The sequence below is a fragment of the Talpa occidentalis genome, unplaced genomic scaffold (assembly GCF_014898055.3).
Source record: "Talpa occidentalis isolate TD23 unplaced genomic scaffold, MPIMG_talOcc4v2.1 talOcc4.14, whole genome shotgun sequence".
Taxonomy (NCBI): Eukaryota; Metazoa; Chordata; class Mammalia; order Eulipotyphla; family Talpidae; genus Talpa; species Talpa occidentalis.
This window is the reverse complement of record NW_023601433.1, coordinates 25,641,330-25,660,551: the sequence shown is the minus strand read 5'-3', so window position 1 is coordinate 25,660,551 and position 19,222 is coordinate 25,641,330. Positions and strand designations below refer to the sequence as shown.

The following is a 19,222-nucleotide window of genomic DNA, read 5'->3' as shown; positions in this document are numbered from 1 at the left end:
AGTTTTTTTGTTAGTGATTTTGAGAGGAGCTGATTGAAACAAATAATTTGTTTCATAGATATCTATTCATAGATTGAAAACCTAAGTTGTATTCAATAAATTGCACCATTTTCAGGAGTCATTGCTGATATGATTTTATGAATATTTAGATTTTTTATTGACTTTTATTTTAACTGAGGGTCACTGGAAGGTGATTTTAAAAAGGAGAGAGTACTGACAAAATGCTAAATTTTCATGATGGGGTTTTGCAGACTACAGTCAAACTAGAAGAAAATGGATCTGCTTGGTCAAGCCACTTAGCTAATATGAACTTCAGGACTGTCTTTCTACCACTTTCCCTTGAATTCACTCTTGAACTTGCATTGGTAATTTTCCCAATCACCCTTCCTGCAATATTGGTCTCTAAAGGTCACCACTGATTTTTCAGTTCAAGGAATTGACACATACCTTTTTAAACTCAGGAGCTATATCAACCTCAATGGAAATCTCTTTCCTCCAACATCATTTCTTCATTTGACACTCAAAAGTTCTTTTGAAAGGGAGAACACACTGGATGACCCCCTCACGTATCTTATTCTTCCATCTCATTCTGTTTTTCCTATTTCACTTCAACTCCATTTTACCTTTAGACAAATTGAATTATCTCATGGTCTTCTCTCCTATAACTTTTACTTCCTTGTATATGCTAATGATCCCCAAATTTATACTTACACTGCAGTTCTCTTATCTTAATACTGTACTGCATTCACAGTGTCTGTGGCTGCAGCCCCTCTCAGATATCTTGGTGTATGGTACTGGAACATAAAGATCCCCGAATGTCATTTTCTGTCCATGGGTGATGCCAGATTTTTATTCATGGTAGGGGAAACTGATGAGGTACAACTTAGTTGCTCACGAACATGGTATCATTCCTAGTATGTGTATTTTAAAACTAAATCTGCTCTCACCCATGAGATATTTCTTGGCTTTCTTCTATTATATTATATAGACCTAATGCTATTTTTCAACAGGTGCACATTATTACATGGAAAGCCAAATTGAAAATAATACTGGACATCTAATTCATAGATCCATGTCTAAGCTTAATTTCTTTTCCACAGTGAACTCAGACTTTTCAGTGGAGCATTCAATGTGTTTCAAAATTTCTGTAGCATTCAGTGTGTTAAAAAAACACTCAACTCTCAGTGTTTTGTTCTTTCTCTCTCAAATATAGGAAACACATTGATGTGATGTGCCCTATTCTTGTGTTTATGTTGTTATTTCCATATGGAGTGGTTTGTCTCTCAACTCCTTGCCTGGTGACCTGCTGTATTTTTGTAACCACTTTTAAAGTCTCCCAGGTGCTCACTTACAACATGTCATAAATGTACTCTTAACTATCACATTGTATCATAATTGTACATGTGGCCTTGAAGCAAGGAGTATTTTTGCTGTGGTTATTATTTCATCACAGTTTTAAGATACATCAATGAATGAAAATGGTGCAAGTTTGGAATATTGCAAAAGTAGTTTTCTTCTTCTTTTTTTTTAAATATTTATTATTTATTTTTTTAAAATTTGATTTTTTTTTTAAGATTTATTTATTTATTTATACAAGCACTGGGTACAGTCAGAAGCGCGGGAGGGTGAGAGAATTCACCAGAGCCAGAGTGGGGAGCAGAGCAGGCAGAAGGACCGAAGTGCACTGCTGAGGGGAGCAGTGGGCGGCAGGAGAGGTCTTTGCGCCATGCGGGACCCTCCTCCGGTGGCTGGGGAGCAGCTGGGGATCAAACCGGCGCTGTAGAGGCTGCGGGCAGCTTCGTAACCCAGTGCTCAACTGCTGCGCCACCGGGGAGGTCCTTATTTATTTATTTTTATACAAGCACTGGGTACAGGCAGAAGCATGGGAGGGTGAGAGAATTCACCAGAGCCAGAGTGGGGAACAGAACAGGCAGACTGATGAAATACACTGCTGAGGGGAGCAGCAGGCGGCAGGAGAGGTCTGGCGTGCCATGTGGGACCCTAGCCAGCAGCTGGGGATCGAACCGGTGCTGCAGAGGCTGTGGGCAGCTTCAGCTCAGCGCTCAACTGCTGCGCCACCAGGAGAGGCCCCTATTATTCTTTTTATTTTTAAAGATTTATTTATTTATACAAGAACTGGTGTACAGGTCAGAGGTGCGGGAAGGTGAAGGAATTCACCAGATACAAAGTGGGGAGCATAACAGGCAGATGGACCGAAGACACTGCTGAGGGGAGCAGAGGGTGAGGCAGGAGAAACCATGTGGGTTTCTCCCTGGCTGGCTGGGAATCGAACCCACACTGCAGAAGCTATGGACTGCTTCACAATGTGGCAATCAACCCACTCTGCCACCAGGAGGCCCCCTGTTTAAATATCCTTGATCAGTAGATTTCATAAACAAAATGAGCTTTTGTGGTTTCTTCTTTTTAACTAGGGTGACTGAACTGTAGAAGAAAGTAGCAAAGGAAAGCCCAAGTGATGCAGCTCTTCAAAATCTTTTGGCCTATCTATTAGGAAACCTGTTGTTATAGTTCCAAGGAATGTCAATGACAGGAAACATCAACCAGATGAGAATGTCACAAAGTAAAAGCTCTGTTCTTCCTTTCAGGTTACAGGAATACTAGCTGTGATTGATTTTCTGAAATCAAAGAGCCTGTTGTAGTGGACAGGCCAAAGCAAAAACCTATTACTAGTGTCAGACAAATACTGCTGAAAGGTGGACAGCGTGCCCTGTGAGCATTTGGTCAATTCATAGAAGGAACCTTGTTTTCCAAGTCTGTGTAACATTTAGGGAGTAAGTTCACACTCATCAGATGCTACATTACCACATGACATCCACCACCCAAACAGCCCTAGTGCTTTGCTCTTGACCTTAGGCTCCCCCATAATGTTCCTATCCCCCCATCCCTTGTGCTCCTCTTCTAGTGACTCACTTCTCTGTTCCTATATCCTGGTTTGTTTTGGTTTAGTTTATCCAGTTCCTTTTTTAGTGTCCCTGTGGAGGAGATGTAGTGCTATATAAATACATCAATTTTGATTAAGCATCCATTCATAAATTCAATAAATATGTTCATTCCAATCAATGCAAATGCTTGCATGATCATATGAATTTTTTGAATTGTTATGCCATTTTATTGACAATTGGTGTCACTAGATGTGATTAGGAAAAAAGTACACTAATACAGAAATATTAACTAATCATGAGTGGGTATTACAATTATATAGTCCAACGAGGATAATGTGAACCCCCCCGTGGGTCATGTGGCCAAAGAAACCTACAGATCTACCCCCACTTTCTCCTGTTTTAACTCTTGAATTTACACCAGTAATTTTCCCATTCATGTCTTTTCCAAAAGCTTGCTTGCTTTTCTTTTTAAAGGATTCATTTTATTTTTTATGAATACAAGAACTGGAGGATAGGCCCAATGTGTGGGGATTGAAGGATTCACCAGAGACAGAGTAGGGAGCAGAACAGGCAGATCTGCTGAAATACACTGCTGAGGGGAGCAGCGGGCAAGACAGGAGAGGTCTGCTCGCCATGTGGGTATCTCCAGGGCTGGCGGGGATCGAACCATCACTGCGAAGGCTGCAGATAGCTTCACAGGGCTGCGTTCAACCGCCTGCGCCACCAGGAATTTTTTTAACAGTTGTTTTATTATACTTTATGAGTGGATTTCTTAGAAACCATGAGGCTTACATGGTTTATTCCTTTAAAGCAGGGTTCCAGACAAACAGAACAAGCCAAGCCAAAGTGATTCACAAAATCTGTGGGTCTAGCTGGTACGAAGCCTGTTGTGATTCCAGAGAATGTAGATGGTGGGAGACATGAACCGGCTAAGACTGTCACAAGGCAAAAATCAACTCTTCCTTCAAGGTTCAAGGAAAATTAGTTGTGATTGCTCTTCTGAAATTAAACAACATATTGCATTTGTCAGGCCAGTCAAGGCGAAAATTCTCACTATTATCAGACAAATACTGCTAATACTTGAGTGATGTGGACCAATGAGTTTTTGGTTACTGCGTAGAGTGAACATTGATTTCCAAACCCGTGTATATTTTGGGAGATATGTTCCCACCTCATCAGATGAATATTCCTGCCGACAGCAACCACCAATGTATCCATATTGCTTTACTGTAGGTGTGGGTCCCCTGTCTGTTTAGTTCTAACCCCCCAATGCTTTGTGATCCTTTTCTAGTGCACTCAGTTGTAGTCCTATATTCTTGGCTTGTTTTGTTTTGTTTTCTAGTATCTTTGTTCAGTGAGTGTGAGGAGGAGATGCATTACATACATACTTTAATATCTTTCTGCATCCAGTCATAAACTCAAAAAATAGGTTAGGTTAAATTCAATGTGGAAACACAATCAGGAGACATTTGCTTTAATGATCATATGAATTTTTGAATTTTCCTTTACTTTTCTGATAAATGTGTGTCACATGTTGCTGATTAGAAAAGAAGTAGGCTATTACTGAAATACTAAATAATCATGATTGTGTATTGCAAACTAGTCAAATTGTAATCCACCATGGTATGCCATGAGCTCTTAAGGCCTACAAAACTACCTATCCCCAGTTTCTCTTGTTTTCATTCTTGAATTTACAGCAGTAATGGTCCCACTCATTCCTGCTTCAAAAATTGCTTTCTAATGTTTTCCACAGATTTTTCACTTTGTGATATTGACACATACCTTTTTAAACTCATGGGCTCTGTCTGCCTCAATGGAAATCACTCTCCTTCAACATACTTTCTTCATTTGGCTCTATGCTATGGAAATTTCAGGGGAGAACTCACTTGCCTGGTTTCCTACTCCCATTCCTTCCTTCCTTCCTTTCTTTGATTTATGCATTTATTTGTACAAGCAGTGGGTACAGGCAGAAGCGTGGGAGGGTGAGAGAATTCACCGGAGCAAGAGCCAGGAATAGAACAGGCAGACTGATGAAACACACTGCTGAAGGGAGCAGCGGGCATGCCATGAGAGGTCTGTCATGCCATGTGGGACCCTCGCCATCAGCTGGGGATCGAACTGGCGCTGCAGAGGCTGCAGGCAGCTTCGCAGCCCAGCACTCAACCTCTGCGCCACCAGGGGAGGCCCCCTGTATATTTTTAAATCAGGTGCACATTATTACATTATTAAAACAAAGGCAAAGAACAGTATACATTTAATAATTAGTCTCTTTCTAAGCATTGGTAGCTTTCCACAGTAATTTACCTTTTCAGTGTGGCTTTCCATATGTTTCAAAATTCCTGGGTGCACTCAACTCTCAGTGATTGGTTCTTTTTTCTCAAGTTTAAGGAAACACATTGATGCGATGTGCCCTAACCCAGTGTTTATGTAGTTATCTCCATGTCGTTTCTCCCCCAGCTCCTTGCCTGGTGACTTGCTGTATTTTTGTCCCCACTTTGAAAGCTTCCCAGTTGCTCACTTACAACATGTCATAAATTAAATGTACTGTTAACGATCACATTCTATCTAATTGCACTTGTCACTTTGAAGCAAGGAATGTTTTCCTTGCTTGTAGTTGTTATTTTATCATGGTTTTAAGAATATATCAAGGAATGATGGTGGATAATGTTGGAATTTTGTAACAATTGTTTATTTACAATTAATCATTACATTATTCAGAAACCATGAGATTTACATGGTTTCTTCTTTTAAATTAGAGTTCAAGACAAACAGAAAAATAAAAGCCAAAGTGATACATGTTCTTCATCAGAATCAGAATCAGAATCTGAGTCACAATCCAGTATGAAGGTAGATGGCAAGAGACTTAAACCAGATGAGAATGTCACAAGGTAACAATCAAATATTCCTTTAAATTTCAAAGAAGTATCTGTAATTGCTTTTCTGATCATACAGTATATTGAAACTGGGAAGCCTAGGGGAAAATGATGTTACCATTATCAGGCAAATACAACTAAAATTTGAACGATGTGAACCAATGAGTTTTTGGTCATGTCATAGAGGGAAGATTTGTTTTCCACTCTGTGTATTATTTTGGGGATAACTTACTGCCTTATTAGATTAATGTTACTGTAAACACCCACCACCAATGCATGCATAGTGCTTTACTGCAGATCTTGGGCCCTCCTTGTTTTGTTCTGACCCCCAATGCCTTGTGCTCCCCTTCTAGTAGACTCAGTTGTGTAGTCTTATATTCCGGGTTTTTTTTTTTTTTTAAGTCCCTTTGTTTAGTGACTATATGGAGGAGTTTTTTGCAATAAATACGTTAATTTCTCTTTAGCATATATGGATTAATACAATAAATAGGTGAAATTTAATAAATGCAGTTGTATTAGGAGATGTCTGCTTGTTTGATCATTCAATTTTTTTTTTTAAATTTCTCTATCCTTTTGTTGACCAAAAGAAGTAGAATATTACAGAAATAACAAATAACATTATTATGTATTTGTAACTATTCAAGCAAGAAGAATTGTGACACCCGCCCCCCCATGCCCCCATTGTATCTCATGAGCTCTTGAAGGCTCACAGAACTATCTATTCCCATTTTCTCCTGTTTTCACTCTTGAACATTCAACAGTAAGGGTCCCACTCATGCATGGTCCAAACTTGCTTTCTAAAGGTTACAAGGATTTTTCACTCTATGATAACAACACATACCTCTTTAGACCCATGGGCAATGTCTGCCTCGATGGCGATCATTCTCCCACCACGTAATATTTTCATTTGACTTTAGGCTCTGTTAATTTCAGTGGGAGAACTCACCAGGTTTCTCCCTCCCATTTCTTGTTTTTTTTTTTTTTTTACTACAAAATTCTTTACTTACCTTTCTCTTTCAACCCCTTTCCAGATCCAACACTCAGAAAATTACCCAGAAATTAAACAAAAGGAAATTCAAAGAGCCAAGGCAAGCCATCCCAAGATTAGCAGGCTTCCTCCCACAGGGGCCAAATTCTGGATGCTGTGGTCTCCATTCAGACCGTAGTAGTAAAATCTGGTGCAAAATAAGGTGGTTCCAGAAGCTAGCAGTAATCCTCCCAGAGGGGTTTTCTACAATGGGGCACCCCTAACAGGGCCAGGCTGTGTAAGAAGTGGTATTGGTTGGCCTTGAAAAAGAGCTCCTTCCCTAGGCATCAGGGAACGGGGCACCATGCGCCCTGTAGGCGGCCAAACCTACAGCCCTGGCTCCGGACACGGTGGCTAGGTGGCGGAGAGTAGCCCCTGGCCCAGCCATGGCAGTAGATGGTCCCATTTCTTGTTTTTTGACCTCAGTCTGTTTTTCCTATTTCTTCTCAATGCCCATTACCTTTGGACAAATTGAGGTTTCCCAGGATCTTTTGCCCCAAGACTTTTACTTCCTTGAATATGATAGATGCCTAAAGTTACATTTACACTGCTTAATTCCTGACATGTATTCACTGCACCTGCACTGGGTCCTCTCTCTGGGTATATGGTACTGGATCACTGAGATCAGAAAGACAACTTTTGTTTTTGTCTATGGGTGATGCCATTTTGAGGTCGTGGCAGGGGAAACTGATGAGGTACATCTTACATGCATATGACCCTGATGTCACTCCAAGATACATGTAGTGAATATTTTAAAAATAAATCTGTCTTAACCCACAGGAATTTCTCATATTTCTTCCAATATATGTTCCCGTATATTTTTTAATCGGGTGCACATTATTGCATTATGAAAACAAAGGCCAAAGAACCGTACACATTTAATAATTAGTCTCTTGTCTAAGCATCAGTAGCTTTCAACAGTAACTCACCTTTTCAGTGTGGGTTTCCATATGTTTCAAAATTTCTGGGTGCACTCAACTCTCAGTGATTGGTTCTTTTCCTCTCAAGTTTAAGGAAACACATTGATGCGATGTGCCCTATCCCAGTGTTTATGTAGTTATCTCCATGTTGTTTCTCCCCCAGCTCCTTGCCTGGTGACTTGCTGTATTTTTGTCCCCACTTTGAAAGCTTCCCAGTTGCTCATTTACAACATGTCATAAATTAAATGTACTGTTAACGATCACATTCTATCTAATTGCACTTGTCACTTTGAAGCAAGGAATGTTTTCCTTGCTTGTAGTTGTTATTTTATCATGGTTTTAAGAATATATCAAGGAATGATGGTGGATAATGTTGGAATTTTGTAACAATTGTTTATTTACAATTAATCATTACATTATTCAGAAACCATGAGATTTACATGGTTTCTTCTTTTAAATTAGAGTTCAAGATAAACAGAAAAATAAAAGCCAAAGTGATACATGTTCTTCATCAGAATCAGAATCAGAATCTGAGTCACAATCCAGTATGAAGGTAGATGGCAAGAGACTTAAACTTAAACCAGATGAGAATGTCACAAGGTAACAATCAAATATTCCTTTAAATTTCAAGGAAAATTATCTGATGGCTTTTCTTTTCTTTTTCTTTTTTTAAAGATTTATTTACTGGGGCTCCCCTGGTGGCACAGGCGGTTGAGTTCAGTTCTGTGAAGCTGTCCGCAGCCTCTGCAGCGCTGGTTCTATCTTGGCAGGCGAGGGTCCCACATGGGGAAGCAGACCTCTCCTGTCTTGCCCACTTCTCCCCTCAGCAGTGTCTTCCATCTCTCGGCCTGTTCTGCTCCCCGCTCTGTCTCTGGTGAATTCTCTCACCCTCCTGTGCCTCTGACTGTACCCCAGTTCTTGTATAAATAAATAAATCTTTAAAAAAAATGGAAACTGCTAATAAAGATGCCCAGAGTTATATTTCTGCTCAGATCTTACCTTAATTCCTGACATGTATTCATTGCATCTGCAGCCGGGGCTCCTCTCTGGGTGTATGGTACTAGATCACTCAGGTGAGAAAGGCAATTTTTTTTTTGTCCATTGGTGATTCCAAATTGTTATTCTTAGTACAGGAAACTGATGGGGTACAACTTATTTGGATGACCCCGAGTCATTCCAAGATATATGTACTGAATATTTAAAAAATAAATCTTTTTTCACCCACAAGGTGTTCTCCAATATATGTTCTAGTACTCTTTTTCAATCAGGTGCACATTTATATTAAAAAAAAAAAAAAACAAAGGCCAGAAACAGTACACATTTAATTATTAGTCTCTCATCTAAGCATCAGTATTTTTCCATAGTAAACTCAAAGCTTTTGAGTTTTGCATTCAGTATGTTTCAGAATTTCTGGATGTACTCAACTCTCAGTGTTTTGTTCTGTCCTTTGCAAGTTTAGGAAACACATTGATGTGTTGTGCTCTATCCTATTGTTCACGTTATAATCTCTGTGTGGAGGGAGCTATTTCTCCCCTAACTCCTTCTCTGGTGACCTGCTGTGTATTTGTTAGTCCCTTTTTAAAACCTCCCAGATGCTCAGCTACAGCATATCATAAATGTACTATCACGTGGTATCAGAATTGGACTTGTGGCTTTGAGACAAAGAAGTGTTTTCTTGCTTATAGTTGTTACTTTGTTTTAAGGATGGGTCCTGGTTTCCTGAAGAAGTTAGCAAAGAAGCAAAACAACGATTTATCACCTTCATCAAAATCTGTTGGCCAGGGCCTCCCCAGTGGCGCAGCGGTTGAGCGCTGGGTTGCGAAGCTGCCCGCGGCCTCTGCGGCGCCGGTTCGATCCCCGGCTGCTCCCCGGCCACCGGAGGAGGGTCCCACATGGTGCGCAGACCTCTCCTGCCGCCCGCTGCTCCCTTCAGCAGTGTACTTCGGTCCTACTGCCTGCTCTGCTCCCTGCTCTGGCTCTGGTGAATTCTCTCACCCTCCTGCGCTTCTGACTGTACCCAGTGCATGTATAAACAAAAACAAAACAAACAAATAAAAATTAAAAAAAACATGCCTCTATAAAAAAAATTAAAAAAAAATAAAATTAAAAAAAATTAAAAAAAAATAAAACCACGTTTAAAAAAAAAAAAAAATCTGTTGGCCAAACAAACAAGAAGAGTGGTCCTGCCCTTCCAGTGAATGTGGATAGCAGGAGTCATGACACAGCTGATATTACCTTTCAGTTTAAAGGAATATTAGCAGTGATAACTGTGGTAAACAAGCAGCATAATACAATTGACAGTCCAAGGCAAGAGAAATCTCACCCTGATCAGACTAATACTGCCAAACTATGAACTATGAGAATCACTTTGTGTTTTGCCCCTTTGTTGAGGGAACATTCATTTACAACCTGTGTATGATTTAGGGGATAAGTTCACACCTCATCAGATGGATGTTACCACAGGACACCCTCCACCATCACACCCACACTGCTTTACTCTAGACCTTAGGCCCCTCCTGTGTGTTCTCACCCCCTCTAACTCTCCCACTCTCAGCCTCAATTTTCATTCCTATGTCCTAGATTTATTTTATTTTAATTTTGTCATTTCCTTTGTTTAGTGACTTTGCTCTACAAATTCAATTAATGGACACATACTCAGAATATTTTGCTCATAAGAGTTTATGAATTTCAATTGATCCACCTTTTTGTTGTCCATTGAATGTCACAAAGAGGTGGTTTGAGAAAAAGTAGAGTAGTACCAAAAATACCAAATAGTTGTGACTGGGTATTGCAAAATACAGTCAAAGAAGAAGAAAATGTTGTCCTCCATGGCTGTGATACTTGGCTAAGTCCTACAGAACTGTCCATCTAATTTTTCTTGTGTTCACTCTTAAACAGTAATTTTCCCAACTTTCTCCAAATTTTACAGATTACCAGTGATTTTTCATGTTACAAAATCCACACATTTCTTATTAGACCAGTGAACACTTTTGCATAATGGAAATCTCTCCTTCAAAATGAGTTCTTCATTTGATTCTCAGGACTTGTATTTTCCAAGGGTAAACTCATGTATCAGGTTCCCCCCAAGCATTTCTTGTTCTTCCATCTTAGTCTGTGTTTCCTATTTCTCTTCAACTGCATCCTCCTTTTATATAAATTGAGGAGCTTTAACATTCAGTTCTTGATCTTCTGTCTCATGACTGTTACTTTCTTGTATGTATTAGTGATCTCCAACTTTATATTTGAACTGCAGATATTTTGTCTTAATATCTACCAATACTCATTGCAGCTGTGGCTTGGGCTCCAATCAGACCAATCCTTTCATTCCTTCAAAGCCACTTTCTCCTAAGCCACTTTCTCAGCAATATCTGGGTTGGCCATTTTGAGTCATATTCTTATGCCTCACCTGCTTACAAACCTCCAAATTTCCTTTCTCTGCTATGGTATTCTCTAGCAGGATATATGTTTGGCCATCTAGTTCATCATCTGTTTACTTCATTTTTCAGGGGTAGGATTTTGGTCTGATCTCTGCTATTATTTCAGTGCCGAAACTGGGCTGGAATATTATCCCCTGAAGACTTACTGAGTGAATGGAGTTTAACCTGTGTGTTTTGTTGTACATTTTATACTTATTCTCACTTAGACTAAACAGTCTTGTGTGGGTCCCTGCTGAAAGTCTACTTGTCAATTATATGCCCTTTGGGATTCCTTTGGCTCTCTGCAATATGCAGTATTTGCTCTATGAATGTTCTCCATTGTGGGGGTTAAGCCCGGTCATATGTTTCCTCACTTTTAAACCTTTTACTGGTATTATGGTATTTTATGTAAGGTCAAATGGATCTGAATAGAAAAAAATTATTTATATGTTATTACTTAAAGAAGCAACTAGTATATTATAGGAGTTAGGGCCTCCCTGGTGGCGCAGAGGTTGAGCGCTGGGTTGCGAAGCTGCCTGCAGCCTCTGCAGCGCCGGTTCAATCCCCGGCTGCTCCCCGGCCACCGGAGGAGGGTCCCACATGGCGCGCAGACTTCTCCTGCCACCCGCTGCTCTCCTCAGCAGTGCACTTTGGTCCTTCTGCCTGCTCTGCTGCCCGCTCTGGCTCTGGTGAATCCTCTCACCCTCCTGCACTTCTGACTGTACCCAGTGCACGTATAAATAAATAAAATAAAATAAATAAATCTTTAAAAAAAATTCTTGCCACAGAATTATGAACCCTCAGTGTATAAAATTAACTTACAATGTTTGTCTGTATTGTTCCCGAAGGTAGGAGAAATGTATGCTGTCCAACATGGTGTTTTTGAACACAACCACCTGTTCTTCTAATCTAGGGTTTGGGGAGAATGGAGATTAAGGTCTGCAGTTCAATGAATGCTGCCCCGTCTGACTGCTGAAAGCAGGGTTTTCCAGCTGTTCCTGGATGCAGCTGAGTGTGTGGAGCCAAGTCTTGGGCCGTGCAGGGTCCATTGCTGAGACTGTGGTCTGTGAGCCTGTACACACTGCATGCAAAGCTGCCACCCCTCTTAGATCTCTTGGTGTATGGGACTGGAGCACTCAGCTCTCAGAAAGGCATTATGTTTTGGGCCTCCATTGGTGGCACAGCGGTTGAGTGCTGGGCTGGGAAGCTGCCTGTAGCCTCGGCAGTGCCGGTTCTATCCCCGGCCGATGGCGAGGGTCCCACATGGTGCGACAGACCTCCCCTGCCACGTCCACTGCTCCCCTCAGCAGTGTATTTTGTCAGTCTGCCTGTTTTATTTATTTATTTATTTATTTATTTATTTAGAGGCATGCTTTATTTATTTATTTATTTGTTCCTTTGTTTGGTTTTGTTTATACATGCACTGGGTACAGTCAGAAGCGCGGGGGGGGGGGTGAGAGAATTCACCAGAGCCAGAGCGGGGAGCAGAGCAGGCAGAAGGACCGAAGTACACTGCTGAGGGGAGCAGCGGGCGGCAGGAGAGGTCTGCGCGCCATGTGGAACCCTCCTCTGGTGGCCGGGGAGCAGCCGGGGATCGAACCGGCGCCGCAGAGGCCGTGGGCAGCTTCGCAACCCAGCGCTCAACCACTGCGCTACTGGGGAGGCCCAGTCTGCCTGTTTTGTTCCCTGCTCTGGTTCTGGTGAATTCTCTCACCCTCCTGCGCTTCTGACTGTACCCAGTGCCTGTATGAATAAATTAATGAATCTTTAAAAAAAAAGAAAGGCATTATGTTTTGTCCATGGGTGACACCAAATTGTTGTTCTCGGAAGAGGGACTGATGAATTGTGACTTATTTGGTCATGAACTGAAGTCAAACCAACATATAGGCATTTTCACCCCAGCCCCAGCATATTTCCTGGATTTCCTCATTCATATTGTATGTATCTAATACTGTTTTTCCATTTATATGTTATTATATTTAAAAAGAAATTGATAAGCATCATATATGGCTAATTAGTATTTCCACAACTGTGTGTGTCATAACTCTGAGTCAGTGAACTCTGGGTTTTAAATTTAGCATTTAGGAGTTTTCAAAATTACTGTGGTGACTTCTGTTCCAGTATTTTACATTTTGTAACCTGATTGTTCTTCGTTTTTGTTTTTCCTGTTTCTCTTCAACCCTTCCCATTTTATTTTTATTTTACAAAAGTTGTGTTTTAAATCATTATAAGTATATTTTAAAAACATTAGCTTCATTTGGTTTCTTTTTTGGAAGTAATATTCCTGGCTTGCATAAAAGTGGAGTAAGGAAGAGCAAAAATGAAACATGTAATTCAGCAGTATCTGTGCCTAAAGTAAGCAGGAAGACTGGTGCTTTGCATTCAGTGACTGGTGACAGCAGAAGACATGAATCAAGACAGAATAATGGCAGCAATGTCTATAATTTCTTCCTGTATAGGTAAAGGAATATTAGCAGTGATTACTCTTCTGGAACTCAGACTGTATGATGTAGCTTCTAGGCTAACACAAGAAAAATCTTACACTTGTCAGACAAATACTGCTGAGAGGTAACAATGAGGACCAGTCAGTTTTGGGTGACTTCATCGAAGGAACATTGGTTGACAAGCCTGTGCATGTTTTAGGGGACAGGTTCCCACCTCATCAGGTGGATATTACCACACGATCCTCACCGCCAAAGCACCCAGAGTGCTTTATCCTAGACCGCTGGATTCTCATCCCTGTTACTTTGTCACCTTTTCCTCTCCTTCCCCTCTTTTAGCCTCAATTCTGTAGTCAAATTTCTAGGGCTTGTTTTGTTAGTTAGCCAGTTCCTTGGTCAGGGTCTTTTGTTAGTGATGCAAGGAGTATGTTTCCTTGCTTATGGTTGTTACTTCATCATGGCTTTCCGAGTTAATAAATGAAATAGGCTAGATAAGTTTTGGAACTTTTCATTTTTTTTAAATGTTTACAATAGATTTCCTCTAAAACATTAGTTTCTTATGGATTTTTAACTAGAGTTCCTGGCTTGACTAGAAAAAAAGGAAAGAAAAGCACCTATGAAATGAATATGCCAACAGAAGCTCTGACAGTAACACATGAGACGGCTGGTGTAGTATTTCCGGAGCAAGGTGACAGCAGGAGACATGAAAACAATCAGTATGTTGGAAGGTAAAATCTATAAATTCTTCCTGTCTTGATAAAGGAATATTAGCAGTGATTACTTTTTACTGAAAATAAAACAGCATAATCTGGCATACTTACTGAGGCAAGAGAAAATGAACTTTATCGGAAAGATACTCCTGAAATGCGATAGATGAGGATGAGCAATTATTTTCTTTTTTATTGTAGCATCTCATTTACAACCCTGTCTATATTTTAGGTGATAGGTTCATATCTCTTCAGATGTATGTTACCATACATACCACCACCATGATGATTTAAAAAGGTTTCTTTTCATATAAGGACTTGAACAATACTTCTCAGTTAGGTTTTAGTACCAGTAAAAGCTTGTTTTTTATTGAAAATGACCACCACAAAAAACCTGAGAATATGTTTCCTATGAAATCATGTAAATAACATTGATTTTCCTTTTTGTCTTTTGATTGTTAATTTGAAGAAATTTAATAATTTGTTAATATTACAGTACATCTTTGGTCCTTAATGTTATTACTCTTTTAACTTGGTGTTAAATCCCTTTTTAGGAAAGTATGGGTTAGAAGATTTTATATAACAATAGGTTTTGATATTCTTTGTATTTGGCTATTTACTATTTGCCTGAAAATAAATCTTTTCTTTTTATAGGCCTGTAAAGAAAACATCTAATGAGAAGAAGGTATAGTAAAGAATAAATAAGGACAAAAATTATTCTGTGGTAAAAATACATTTTAAAAGATATAAGGAAAAACTTGAAAGTCTTAAATCATTATAAAAATGTTTACTTTAAAAATAATTTATAAATAATAATCATATATAAAGGTATCCTTTTCATGAAAGTCAGTTCCTTTAAGGAGTACCTGTGTTTTTGCTATTATAAAAAGGTGAATATTTATCACCTCTGTACACTTAGCATATTTATTGATAGTTACTGAGCATTTTGAAATATTTTTATTTGTATGTCAAACAGGAAATCAATCCTACAGATGACTCTGATGACATAACTCAGACATCTGAAACAGCCTCAATGGGTTGTGACTCGTTTTACTCGGAACATGAGAATTGTACGTTGTTAATGGAACAACTTTGCATGAATTGTAAAGGTAGGAGCATTGTTTAATTATAAAGTCTTAACACATATACTGTAGTGTCACATGCACACTTTGTCTAGTACTTCACTATAGAGCACAGATCTGTTCTCATGTTATTCATCTCAGAAATATGTTTTATATTGAGATGAAATGAGAACTATTGATTACTTCCAGCCAAAGAGCTGTGAGAATCCCCATGATACTTTTTGTTGACTCTGCTCTCTCCTAGGCCTTTCCTCGAAGTCAGATTCCCATTATTTCCCTCCTAGAATACTGAAATATCCTCAGATATGTTTCCCCTGACATTTTACCTCTGGAAACCTTCTTCTGTACTGCACACATAATTGCCATATATATTGTTTTAACTTCAGATCTCATAATGTTACCCTTTCCTTAAAATCCAGCTAGTATCTCTCAATGCTCTAGGTTAAAGGCCACCATCCACTAGTTGCATTTTGTGTTATTCCATGTCCTTTTCTCATCTGTGTCTCAGTGACTGCGTAGTCTTTCCTACAATAAGACTTTTTGTTTTCAACAGCTTTTGTTAGGTAAACCACACCTATAGAAATTGTATAATTTGATAGTTTTGACATATGTATACAAAGATGAAACCATCCTCACAATCCAGATAGTTAACTCATCTATCACCCCTCAAAGTCTCCTCAAGCCCCTTTATATTCCCTTCTTAAGAAACTACCAAATTGTTTTCTAAAGGGCTTGTGCCATTTTCCATTCCCACCCAAAGCTTATGAGATTTCTAGTTCTTCCATATCTTCATCAACGCTCACTGTTGTCAGTTTTTTTTAAAGATTTATTTATTTATGCAAGAACCGGGGTACAGTCAGAGGCACAGGAGGGTGAGTGAATTTACCAGAGACAGAGCAGGGAGCAGAACAGGCAGACTGACCGAAGACACTGTTGAGGGGAGCAGCGGGTGAGGCAAGAGAGGTCTGCCTCGCCATGTGGGTTTCTCCCCAACTGGCCAGGAACTGAACCCGCACTGCAGAGGCTGTGGACAGCAGGGTGCTCAAGCACTGGGGAGGCCCTGTTGCCAGTTTTTTAATGTTACCATTCTGATAGGTGTTCAAATGTGTATTTTATTATGGTTTTAGTATGCATTTCCCAAATAACCAATACTATTGAGTATCTTTCTGTTAGCTTATTTGCCATCTGTTTATCTTCTTTGAACTGTGTCTAAATCTTTTATCATTTAAAAATTATGTTGTTTTCTTATTAGTTGAGTTTTGAGAGTTCTGACATTTTGAAAATACAGTTTCTTGATCAGCTTTGTTTTTACAAGAATTTTCTCCCAGTCTGTGAATTGCCTTTTAATTTTCTTAAATTGTCTTTTTTTATAATCTATAGTATATTGAATAATATAACACTTTTAATAAGTCAACAACAAACAGACTTTAAGTCCAAGACATAGCTATTTGTGATAGTAACAAATGATAAAAGGAAACTTCAAAAAGACTAGAGAAAGAACAACAAAGAAAAATAAGGAAGCAAGGAAGAAGGGAAAAAAGGGTAGTCAGAGAAAAGAGAAAGATAAATTAGAGAAATGAATCATTTATTTTATTTCTTTCTTTTTATATTTATTTATTTTTATTTTTGTTTTTTCAGTTTTGTATATTTTTTACATCATTTTCATTTTTGTACAATGTATGCATTCTCATCTTGGTTATAGTCCCCAGACAATTCCCATCCCTGGTGTTTTGATCCTACTCCTTTCTCCCCCTCCCTGTATTGTGTGTCTGGTTTATAGTTGCTTGTTTTTTTTCTTTTTTTAATGATTTTTTATTTATTTATTTATACAAGAATCAAGAACCAGGGTATAGGCTAGATGCATGGGAGGGTGAGATATTCACCAGAGACAGAGCTAGGAACAGAATAGGCAGACTGATGAGATACACTGCTGAGGGGAGCAGCTGGCAAGACAGGAGAGCTCTGCCGCACCATGTGGGACCCTCGTTGGATATGGGGATTGAATTGGCACTCCAGAGGCTGCAGACAGCTTCACAGTGTGGCACTCAACTGCCTGCGCCACCAGGGGAGGGCCTATAGTTGCTTGTTGATTTTGATTTTTACTTTATTATAATTAGTCTTTTTCCTCATCCCTTATTTAGGTTTTCTTAATTCCTGCTATGAGTGAGACCATCGGGTATTTTTCTTTTCTTTCTGGCTTATTTCACTGAGCATGATCCCTTCCATTTCCATCCATGTTGCTGCAAATTGCATGTATTTATCTTTTTTGATTGCTTAATAATATTCCATTGTGTATATGTACCACAGCTTCTTGATCCAGTCAATTATTTGGGGGCATTATGATTATTTCCATAGCTTACCTATTGTAAATAGTACTGCTATAAATCTAGGGGTGCAGGCGCCCTTTTGAATTAATGTTTCTGTGTCCTTTGGGTAAATACCTTAGGAGTGGAATTGCTGGATCATATGGAAACTCCATCTTTAGCAGATTGAGAAATATCCACACAGCTCTCCATAGTGGTTGGAACAGTTTGCATTCCCACCAGCAGTGGAGGGTTCCTTTTTCTCCACATCCTCCCCAACATGTGTTGTTGCTAGTTTTTTTAATATGTGCCATTCTCACTGGTGTAAGATGGTATCTCATTGTAGTTTTGATTTGCGTTTCCCTGATTACAAGTGATGTTGAACAATTTTTCATATGCCTGTTGGCCATTTGCATTTCCTCTTTGGAGAAATTTGTTTTTAGCTCTTCTGCCCATGTTTTGACTGGGTTGTTTACTTTGTCTTTGTTGAGTCTCCGCAGCTCTTTGTAGATTTTTGTGATCAGTCCTTTATCATTCGCGTTGTGTGCAAAAATTTTCTCCCAGTTGGTGGGGTGTCTCTTTGTTTTGGTTACTGTCTCTTTTGCGGTACAGAAGCTTTTTAATTTGATGTAGCCATAGCTGTTTATCTGTTCCTTCACTATCACTGCTTTGGGTGATGTGTCTTTCAAGTTATTACTGAGGTGTATGTCATGTAGTGTTTTACCTATATTTCCTTCTATTTATTTTATAGTTTCAGGTCTTATGTCTAGTTCTTTAATCCATTTTGAGTTGGCTTTTGTGCATGGTGTGAGGCACCAGTCAAGCTTCATTCTTTTGCATGTGGTGACCCAGTATTCCCAGCACTATTTATTGAACAAACTTTCCTTGCTCCATTGCATATTCTTTGCTCCCTTGTCAAAGATTAGTTGCCCATAAATCTGGGTTTATTTTTGAATTTTCTATTTCGTTCCATTGGTCCGTGTGTCTGTTCTTGTTCTAATACCATGCAGTTTTGATTATTATGGCTTTGTAGCTTGAAGTCTGGGAATGTGATACCTCCATTCCCTTCTTTTTTTTTTTTTTTCAGAAGAGCTTTGGCTATTCTGGATTTTTGTTGGCTCCATATGAATTTCATCAATATTTGTTGTATTTCTTTGAAGAATGTCATTGAAATTTTTATTGGAATAGCATTAAATCTGTAAATTGCTTTTGGTAGGATGGCCATTTTGATAATGACTGCTTATTAAATTACTATCATTTTTATATATTGATTTTGAACCTCCTACTTTGCTATATTCATTTTTTGTTTCTATATTCATTTATTGTTTTTTGATAGAGTCTTTGGGATTTTTCTAAATATAATATATCATCTGTAAGTAGTGATAGTTTCACTTCTTTCCGACTTGTATTCCCTTTGTTTCTTGATTTTGTCGGATTGTTCTGACCAAAACCTCTAGTACTAAGTTAAAAAGAAGGGGTAACAATGGGCATCTTGCTTTGTTCCCAATCGTAAGGGGAAAGTTATCAGTTTTTCACCATTGAATATAATG

At 39.1% G+C, this 19,222-nt stretch overlaps 2 protein-coding genes and 1 pseudogene across 2 annotated transcripts in view; 1 reads left to right on the top strand and 2 right to left on the bottom strand.

Moving 5' to 3' along the window:
* LOC119244449 (putative ankyrin repeat domain-containing protein 19) overlaps window positions 1–19,222 on the bottom strand; it is a 279,339-nt gene that overhangs the window by 161,832 nt on the left and 98,285 nt on the right. The window lies entirely within an intron of this gene.
* Window positions 1–19,222, top strand: part of LOC119244460 (ankyrin repeat domain-containing protein 26-like) — an 88,277-nt gene that overhangs the window by 60,972 nt on the left and 8,083 nt on the right. Inside the window, exons 10-15 of the mRNA XM_054694651.1 lie at window positions 5,660–5,791; window positions 8,186–8,323; window positions 13,416–13,598; window positions 14,156–14,308; window positions 14,942–14,972; window positions 15,264–15,396. Of these exons, the coding sequence (XP_054550626.1) occupies window positions 5,660–5,791; window positions 8,186–8,323; window positions 13,416–13,598; window positions 14,156–14,308; window positions 14,942–14,972; window positions 15,264–15,396 (770 nt within the window). The remainder of the gene's footprint in view (window positions 1–5,659; window positions 5,792–8,185; window positions 8,324–13,415; window positions 13,599–14,155; window positions 14,309–14,941; window positions 14,973–15,263; window positions 15,397–19,222) is intronic.
* On the bottom strand, window positions 6,834–7,191 carry LOC119244451 (transmembrane protein 256-like; annotated as a pseudogene).